The sequence below is a fragment of the Lonchura striata genome, chromosome 3, assembly GCF_050655825.1.
Source record: "Lonchura striata isolate lonStrDom1 chromosome 3, ASM5065582v1, whole genome shotgun sequence".
In the NCBI taxonomy this organism is placed as follows: Eukaryota; Metazoa; Chordata; class Aves; order Passeriformes; family Estrildidae; genus Lonchura; species Lonchura striata.
In genome coordinates, this window is record NC_140705.1 from 34,401,951 (window position 1) to 34,412,349 (window position 10,399).

The 10,399-nt window shown below is 39.0% G+C and overlaps 1 protein-coding gene across 1 annotated transcript in view; it reads left to right on the plus strand.

Moving 5' to 3' along the window:
- The window catches only part of CYB5R4 (cytochrome b5 reductase 4), a 27,806-nt gene extending 26,107 nt beyond the window's left edge, over window positions 1-1,699 (plus strand). The window contains exons 15-16 of the mRNA XM_021546006.4: window positions 6-170; window positions 1,079-1,699. Coding sequence (XP_021401681.2) covers window positions 6-170; window positions 1,079-1,133 — 220 coding nt within the window. The 3' untranslated portion in view covers window positions 1,134-1,699. The remainder of the gene's footprint in view (window positions 1-5; window positions 171-1,078) is intronic.
- The last annotated feature ends 8,700 nt before the right edge of the window (window positions 1,700-10,399 follow it).

Genomic DNA, 10,399 nt, shown 5'->3' on the forward strand with positions numbered 1-10,399 from the left:
ACCAGGTTTGAGGTTCAATTCGTTCTTTCACAACCATCAAAAGACTGGGTAGGTAAACAAGGGAAGATTTCTTTATCTCTTCTGTCTGAGTTTGTGAAAAGAGCCAGAAGAGACTCCAAAGTGCTTATCTGCATCTGTGGTCCAGTACCTTTTACAGAACAAGGAGTACAGTGAGTATTTTAAATAATGAACTGGAAAGTAAGAATTTTTTTTTTAGAATTTGATCACCTAATCACCTGTAGTATTTCTGATTTGGTAGTCCTTAAAAAATGGCCTTACATTGTCTGCTTTGTAAGAAAATTTTCAAAACTAAAGCAAACAAAAAGGGAGTTTTTAAAAAACCCACCTTGCACCATACTTGAGGAGTATAATTATATTTATGTGTAGCTAAGTATCAGCAATATATAAGTTTCATGAGTTTACTTAGTATGTTGTCCAGTACTTTCTAAAGGCAACTCTTTAACAGTTGCTTTAACTCAAACTCTTTTTGCAAAGGTTTTAAATGCTGCTTTTAATTTGACATTCATAGAAAAGTTGTAATAATAGGAAATAAGCTTTCTTTGTTGGTGTTAGCTTGATAAATTAAGTTGTAGAAGTTCAAAGCAGTGTATCAAAAGCATTTTTCTCAATTCTTTTTAAATTAATGCATTTATTTGCATCTGTACCTATTATTTTCTTATTTTTATGCATCTTTTATGATAAAAGGTCCTCTAAATTTCACTTGAAATCTATTGAAGCCCAACTCCAAAATACTGAACCAATATGATGTCATTTGCATTTCTGCAGTCCTACTGAAGTCAACATGTATTGGCCAATAATTATGCTGCCTCTTGAGAAATTAGAGATAATTCAGATTATATCTGTATTTTTAGAAATTGTTTTCATTACTCAAAAAGTTTATGTAGTATATCTGAGCTCCTGGGCATTGATTGTTTTCTAATGTATTTGCAGGGGCAAAGTTGAATGTGCATGTCTGAATAAAAACAAGGAAGTGGTGCTGAAGTTATGCTTCATGTGTGTCTGTGGTGGGTTTTGAGTTCCAAATATTAATATTGCCAACTTGATTTCTGACTTTCAGATATCTGAAGGACCTTGGATACTCCCAAGAAGAGATACATGCTTTTACTGCATAAACCCATAGGAGGATATCAATGTTTGTTTCTATAATTCAGTGTTATTTATCTTAATGAATTTAAATTAAGTAAGAAACAATTTTGTAAGACTTGAAATTTCACTCTTGGTACCAAACTGCTTCTTGGAAGAAGCATATCTTGGAAAAGAAGTTTTATACTGTGTTTTATCTTAATTTTGTAAATATTTTTGCTAATATTTAAGTCATCCAGCGTATTAATTTATTGTAGAGGCAAGCAAAAAAGTGTAGTACACATTATGTCAGGTGTTTCATGTTGTTGGTTTATGAGAATTCTGAAATTTGTGTCAAGCTCTTATTAAGGTTTGGACCTGATAAAGCTTATTATTTCTTACTGTAAAAAGTCCAAAGAGCAATACTGTCTGAAATTAAATATTGCACTGTAACTCAGGTAATCGGTCATTGAAAAATTTTCTTTTTCATCTGATGTGTCTGTTTGACTTGCAAGTGATTAAGATGCATTTCTGGCTTTGTAAACAAAGAAGAGAAGTACCTTTGGTAAAATATAAAATTTACATCAAATAATAAAAATATAATACTTTTACATTACTTCATGTATTTCTGCAAAATTTTTTTGTATTTCCATTTAAGTGCTACAAAGAAAGGTTTCCACAAGTCTAGTATTCCAGCTGAGAACTCAAAACAGAGCCATGGAGTCTTGGTCTCCCACAATACTTCCCAAGTGACCATTTGACTGATGTCAGACATCCTTTGTTGTGGCACAATCTGATGCTAAAAACATGACAGCACAGATACAAGGGTCAGGACAGAAATATCTAAAAATATTTGACAGGTTGCACTAGTATTAAGTGAGGTTATTTCCATCAGTGTGGTTTTTTACACTCCATTATTAAAAATGTGTTATCTTGAGGCAGTAATCTGCAGCCTAATATTATTTTGGAGAAAAAAGCAGTAGAGCAGCTACTCACCTTCTAGATGTTGATATTAGTATATGTAGGTGTTGTTTTATGTTACATCTAGAACTGATTATGTCTTCCTATTGTGTTGAATGGATATTTCTTCCTCTGAAGAAGCGAGACTTGTAGTTGTGACATTAATACATTCAAGAAAAATATCTTAATGATGCCCTTTAAAATGGCAAAAATTGCTATCTGATAGTGACTGGCTATCCTTAACTGAACTGTCATCTTCTGTGCCCCTCCTCAGTTTATTGGACTTGAAGTTAGAAAAGGGTCTGGATGTCAGCTTTTGCTCATAGGTCACAAGTTATTTCAGAAGACTGTAGTTGAGAGCAGTTGTAATTTGGTATCTATAGTGCAGTTAAGTGACACTTTTTCAAAGTTCCAGAGTGAACTTTCTGCTGAGATAAGCAGAGTTGTGTGTTTTCCACAGGACTGGTTCTCAAAACTTTAGGCACTTTGAGGATTTTTCAGATGTAATTTAGGATTAATTTTCATATTTCTAAAAGCCTCAGATAGTCTTTGGAGTTTTGAATAGATCTGTTATTACTGATAACAGATCTTTGTATGAGTAGCCCAGCAAAAAATGGTCGTTTGACATTACTTCAACTTGCTAATCTAGATATGATACAATTTGTTAAAAATGCCTGAAATTAGTCTTTTAAGTTTTACTTACATTGTTCTTATACTTGAAAGACTTGTTGCAGGTCACAAATTTTATAATACATTCCTAAAGTGATGGCCACCAGGCTGAGCATCTGAAATAAAGTGGAAATGTTTTTTGAAGGCAGCAATGCTCATGGTCTGGCTGCTTGCATTAGGAATCATCCCAACCTTAATGCAGCTGTTAAAATGGAGCTGCTGGCAGTCAGGTTCTCTTCTTGTAATTAACTTTTTTTGGCTGGTGATGTGATCAAACAGACAAAAATGTTTTGACTGGAAAGCAGCCCAGTGCAAAAGGTTGTGGGGGTGCTGGTTGACAGTGGCTGAACATGAGCAGTGTGTGCCCAGGTGGCCAAGAAGGCCAAGGGCATCCTGGTCTGTATCAGCAATGGTGTGGCCAGCAGGACCAGGGCGGTGACTGTTCCCCTGTACTCTGCAATGGTGGGGCTGCATTTTGAGTTCTGTCCCCAGTTCTCGGCTCCTTTACTACAAGGATGACATTGAGGTGCTGGAGCAAATGTGAAAGAGGTTAACAGGGCTGGTGAAGGGTCTGGAGAGTGCCTCACCCATATGAAGAACAGCTGAGGAGGGAGCTGGGGTTGTTTGCCTGGCAGGAGGCTCAGACATTCTCACTCTACAACTGTGTGAAAGGAGGCTGCAGCCAAGTGGGAGTTGGCCTCTTCTCCCAGGCAACCAGTGACAGGACAAGAGGGCATAATCTCAAGCTGCAGCAGAGGAGGTTCTGGTTGGGCATTGGGAAGAATTTCTTCCTGTCAGGGGCTGTCAGGCATTGTAATGGACTGTCCAGGGAAGTGGTGGAGTCACCATGCAATAGAATGTTCAGGAAACTTACTGCCATGGTCTAGTTGACAAGGTGATGATTGTTCGAAGGTTGGACTTGATGCTCTTAGGGGTCTCTTCCAACCTGAATGATTCTGTGATTCCTGAAGATTTTCTGTGTTTGTGTGTGAGCTGGTGTTGATAAGGTATATCACACAGCAAATTGTGTGACTTAAAAAACAAGCAAGAGAAACAAAGTATTTAAAATATTCAGTTGAGTGCTTCCAGTACTCAATACAGTGTTCTGTGGTTAGGTGAATATCAAAATGTTTTACACACAAAGCAATTATCTCTGCTCATATAAGCACTACCTTGGAGCTTTTTTTTATTCCTTAATAGGATGATATTGAAAGTACCATGGCTGCTTTTGTCAAGTTGAGATACTTTCCCATTCTTTCATTCTTTGCGTTATTATGTGTTTAAAAGGGGCAAGGTGTGAACTGACAGGAAAAAAAAATCATAAAAAAGTTTTAAACACTTTACAGTTCAGTGCTTTTTTTTTTTTTATTTGCTCTCCCCAGAGCAGGATTTAGGTTGAAAACAAGTTGTCCAAAATGAGCTGCCTGCGGCAGAGCTACATTTCCAAGCCCTCTTTGTAATTACTAGAATTCAAATCAGCACAGTCTGTGAAGGTCTAGAGAGTTGGTTCAGCTGTGCTGGATGTGAGATTAAGGGTGCCCAGGGCCATTTGAAATGTTCAGTGACGAGCCAGACCTATCTGGTTTTTTTTGTTTTTTGTTTGTCTGTTTGTTTTTCCTTCCATTTATGCCTGTCAATGTTTTCTATGCATCTGAAGTCCAGTTTGTTGCTAAAGCTGTGTCAGTATCTGTATCTTTGATCACTAATAATGTAAAGAAATAGAATTGTGAAATAGGTTTTTTGGTGGTTTTGTTTTTTCACTGTCTTCAGGTTTTTCCTGTATATGTTTATTTTAAAAATATATCTGCACTCCTAAAGACTTAATACTTTTATGCTTTTCCTGATCTTTTAAAGGTCCTATTAAAATAGCTGTTTTCACACAAAGAGGAGCAAGAATAAGCTTACTTCATTTTGTATTCTACAGATATTTAAATCTACTTGGGGAAGGGATTATGTAATTTTCCTAGGCAAATCTGGAGAAATTTGGATTGACAACATCCCAAACTCTCTGTACTACAGCCCCTTCAGCTTTTTGAACAGATATGATAAATATTCAAGCTGCCAATCACTGAGGGAAAAAAATCATATTTTTGTAGAGCTCTCATAGAGTGTGTGATCAGTGGCTTAACACTATAGTCAGTCAAAATTTACATAGTTCATGGCCAGACTAAATATTCTGTGGTTGTCTCTCAGTATAGTCCTATGAGTATGCAGTACAGATTCTCTTAGTTAACTAACTGCCTCTCATTCTTTGATATTCCTGTTGGATAAATCTCATATTTTCCCAGCTGAAATTTTAGGGCAAGCATGCGTGCTTAGTTCCCATGGAAACATATTGCTGTCTTCACACAAACTGGACATGCTGAGTTGCTGTGGCAACACAGGTAAAAAATTGTCCAGTCCATGCTGGCTGCCAAGCCTGAGCACCTGGCATTTGCCAGGAGCTGCTGCTGAGGGCCCCAGAAAGGAGTGAGGATCTCCCTAGGATGCAGATGATGGTGTTAAACCTTTAAAATGGCAGAATGTTCTTCCCAACTTGCATATCTTTCTGCACTTAACCATGGGCAATGCACTTGCCTTGTGTATTTTATAATTTCTCAAGGGATTTATTGATTCTGTTATTGATGATTGGGCATGTAGAGGTCAAAAAGGAATATCTGGATTTTGTCACCAGCTTGCAAACATTTCCAACTGAAATGTACCTGCTGGCAATCCTGAGTGTACTTGCATCTTCACACAGAAAATGTGATCCTGTTGTAAATATTTTCTCCCATTTGAGTTAAGGAATCAGTTTAAAATGCAGTGAGATTAGGTAAGGAAGATCCACTTATTTTGGATTGAAAAGCAGTCAAGAAGATGCATGAATCCTGTGCATAACTGCTTACTTTTTTAAACTAGGAATTATAACTTTGTATATTCTTCAAGGTAGCAGAAAAAAATTAAATTTCTATACTGTAAGCTAAGGATGATTAAAAAGAACTGCTTGAAATACATTTTCATCTGTTATTAACCTTTTCTTGACTACTAGTAGTAAAGACACTGGTTTCAGCTCCCTCAGCACATCAGTTGCCATTGAGAGAACTTAGAGTAAACTTTCCTTTGATATCCCAATATGTCCTCCAGCAAAACTGTGCAGCAGATTTAATGCTCCTAGTTTTGTCTGTGCTGCATCATAGAGGTTGGTTTTGTGGTACCTTTGGACCATAGTTGTTATACCAAAAGCCATAAACTGAGACCAATGGAAAGCTTAGATTGTGCTGAAACAGTTTAATCTATTAAAAAGCCAAACAATGTCTTAGGGCAAGGCACTGAGGTGTCCTGATCTGACACACAAGCTGAAAGCACCAGAATTTTTTTTCTTTCAGGCATCTGGCTTTGATTCTCTGTATTAGTTTCTCTAGTCCAACTCTGAAAACTATCTTATGCCATGAATGTGGAAAATGCACGTAACCTTGCCTCTCTGCATATGGCTGAGGTCCCTTTGACAGTGTGAAGTGTGCACTTCGTGACAGTGGCAGGCATGGTTTTTTCCACTTGCAGATGTGGCTATAAAGAGGTTCAATCATCAGTGAATATCTGTGCCCCCCCAAACTTACGTGGATATAGCAGAATTAGCAGGAGTTCCTGTGGATCTGAGGAACTGAGAAATAATTACCTAAACTGATTTCCTACCCCATTCCTGTAACAGCTGTATAGTTACCATAGCAATGAAAATGTTGCTCAGCATAAGAGAGAAATTAGCTGGACTGACAGACCATGCCATGGGTGGTTTGGAACAACACTTAGTTCAGATTGCGTTCACTGGGAATAAAGCCGACAGAACAATGTCACATTTAATAAAACAGGAAAATAACAAGACCACAGTATGTCTCAGGTGAATAAATTGTACAGAAAAAGACACAGGATACAATTTTTGTTTGTATTCCATGCACAGCTGCATTTATAATGGCATGCAGCAGTTTTGGCAGTCCAGACAGCTTCCTAAGTGAAAGTGTGTTTGCTTCTATTTCTCCTTTCAAATAGACTGGTATCTTGGCACTGTTTGCAAATACATTTTATGTACTCAAGGGAGAATGAGTGTGAAGCGAATCAGAATTTGTATCTTGTTAGGCTGTGTACAGTGAGACCCAAAGACAGTGGAATTTTACTCAGTAAATAATAAATATATAATTTTAAAAAATTAATGAGTATTATATAAATTTTTTAATGCAGTGGAATCTCCTCTTGGTAAAGCTCTTAATCAAATTCTAAGCATGTCAACAATGCTTGTGAATTGTGTATTGGGATGCTCACACAACCTGAACACTTGAAAAAAGACCTGACAGATCAAGACCCCAAGAAATGTCTGGAAATGTCTCTTAATTTGTGCTGCTTGACATGAGAGCAGGATAAATCCATCACTCAGGTACAGGGGTTGCTTTTTTACTGTTAGACATTGGAGGTGACCCTTTCTGCAACTGCAGAAAGAACTCTTGTGTAGACTGGGGCTCTGCACATTCAGCTCAGTGCATGTTGGATCGATGAAGCAGGGTCACTTTAACTCTGATGGGCTTTTCTGACCTTGCTGATCTTCTGTGAGGGCACAGCATCAGCAGGATGTTCCTGTTTCATCCTTTGTCCTAACCTTCTGCTCTCATCTCGGATTTAAATCTAGGTTGAAAATTCGGTATAGTGAAGATGCTTCAGTCTTGTCATATTTCTCTCATCAAATTAGCTACTTGTTCCCACAAAATGAAAAACTGCTGGCCATTCCTTGCCGAAGAATGGCTGGGGAGCATTGCCAGTATGTCAAGAATATAAACACATGCAGGGAACCACTGGTTTAGTCTACTTCTGTGTTCCCTATCATGCAGGGTGGGACCTGCATCCTGCCAGTGAAGTGGCACAAACCCCTTGGGAGCCAAGCGCAAGTCAAAGGTTGCAGTAGAAGTAGGATGGGTGGTCTCTTGGGAGGTGCATCCTCAAAGGCAGGACAGTTGTAGAGAAGGTCTTTCTCTGGGACTTGTATAAGAGTTCTCCCATTAGTCCAAAGGAGATAGGTAACGCTCAGCAAAGCTGCCTGTCCTGTTTCTGCTGGAAACAAACATTTCTCAGTACTTTGTGGAGCAGCTGTTACTGTAGTCACTGCTCTATATGGTGGAAGGTAGGTCCAGCTCACACTTCTTTGGCATTGTTATCAGCAGAGAGTGGGCCTGGCCAAACACGGCTGCCATTTACGTGTCATGTGCCTCAGCAGATGCTTTGGCATCACACCCTTGGCAAAGCAAATTGAGATACAACTGGCTTAGCCTATTTCTATGTCCACTACTCATCCATCCCTTTGGAACTTAAAGATGCTCCTGATCATAAGGTTTAGTGAGTGAGCTCTTCTTTCCAGCCTAGGTTTGCTTGTTGCAAAGTGCTAAAAATAATTTTAGCAGTAGTTTTGTCACCAGCAACTAGAGTGTGAACTCCTAGGCACTGAAAAAAACCCACTTCTGGCTGATCCTGTGACAGTGCCTATTTTAGTACACAATTGACTGTATAGATGTCTGTGCTGGGACTGAATGTACTGCCTAGCCTGGGTGGTTGTTAAAACTGGAATGAAACAACAATGAGAACTGCAGTTCTTTATCTGAAGTTGACTTGGGCTCTTCAGTATCTGTCACTTATCAAAATGTTGACTTGAAAATAGTGCCTGCTGTCTTTTACTAACTTGGGATGATTTAATATGTTGGTGGAAGTGAAGGGCAGCAAACACTTTATTCCTTCTCTCTTCCTCACCTCAGCCTTTACTGAAGAAAAGAAATGGCAGCATAATAGAGAAGCACAAATGTTGAGGAGAACATGAACTTGACACAACCAGCAATTTCAGAATGCCTCAGAGCATTCCTTGAAAAAAATGCCAAGAACCAGGGAAAACAGACAAGCTAAATGTAAATGTTTTGACCAGTGAGTGTTATTCTACTGACATGTTCATAAGGGTGAGCATGTCAGTAGAATAACTGACACACTTAGAGATGGGAGTGTGATGGCTAAAGAAGTGTTTGAAAAAGAAAATGAAACTGGCATGAAATTCTGTTATGTGCCTGCAGAAATCCAGGGGTGATGCCAAGGTGCAAAGTGATATCTTTTTTTTCCTTTAGTTTCAGCAAGCCCAAGGTCAGGCCCTGAATGCACATTCTCCTGCTGTCATCTGGCTTGCAGGGGATGAACATAAGCAGTAAATGTCTTCTCCTTCCTCGCTTCAAATTGGGGGAAAAGGGTTTGGCACAGACAGAATTTAATCAAAGTGCTAATTTGTTTCAGATCTCCCCTGCTTCTTCTGTAAGCAGTAGTTTTTTAAGTCTATATTGCTGCTGAAAACAAATCCTGAAACTGTTTTTTAATAACATCTGCATCATCTGTGAAAATAATCTGTTATGCATTGCAGAGGTATAATTACCACAGTCACTGTCAAAATTTCATAATTTAAATCCTTTTTCCCTTTCTTCTGTGGAAGAAAAGGAACTAATTATTGTAGGGATTCCCATTATTTAGGAAGAGTAAGATTCTAAAAAGAATTTAATTTCTTTAGTGACAAGTGACTTGTCTCATCCTAAGGAGCGCTGCAAGGCTTGTCTTGGGAACCCCAGGGAAATGTGGGTGTGAGGCCTTTGTTTCAGCTTTTGTGTTAGCTAGGTGCAGGGATCTGAATGCATGTGCTTAATTTGCAGGAGAAAATCTCTGTGCACAACATTTTCTAAAGCTGAGTCTCTGCTAGTACTCTGAGATGAGAGTAAACCATGTCCTCCTGGATCACCGTCAGCCAGTGCTGCTGGTGATGCATGTTTAGGCTGACAGATGGAAGATTTATTTACAAAATATGTCCCATCTTCCCTTCAGACATATTCATGGATATATTATTTTATTGCCACTGCCAAGAAATTCTGATCTGTTTTAAGGACCTGGAAGTCTGTGGTGAGCACCTTGTGTGTCCTGCCTACATGATCATTGGCCTCTTTGTCTCTGCAAGGATCCAAACCATCTTTATTTTGCCTAACATCTAAATTTCCTGGCAAGCTGTCTTATTCCAGTTACTGTCTGTCTTTTATTCTTCTCACTCTTGGTAAGGTACTTTATATAACAGCAAATGTGTCAAGATTTGTTTGCTCTGTCCTTTGCTTCTACAGACTACCATCAAAAAATTATCTTCGCACTATGGACCTATCCTGTCTGTGCAAGTCTATTCTGGTTTGAAAGCAAAACCAGTGAGAGACTCCAAGTCAGAAATACAATTTATTGGGAAAAGGGAAAAGAGACAAAATACATGCAATGATACAAAAGGAAGACCACCGACAAAGTCAGACTACAGCCTGACACCCCTTTGGCCAATGTGTTGGTAGCAGTCCAAATTGGAGTGGCTGCATTCCTCTTGGAGTGGCAGATGTGGTTTCTGTTGGTGCAGTGGTCCTATAGAAAAGGTGTAGTCAGTCCAGTGGAAAACCCCAGCTGTGTCCTCTTGGAAACCTGTGGGAAGGCTGCTTCTCTGTCTAGAAATCCCAGGATATATCTAGGTGGGAATGCTTAGCTCCTTCCCTCCAGAGCATCTCACAGTGGGCTGATGTCATTCTGAGTCACTCCGTGAGTCCTTGATCACCTGTTAAACAGAACTGGCTCCTGGAGAGTGCTATCTCTGAGTCATGTGGCCAGACATTGATGGGCCCTT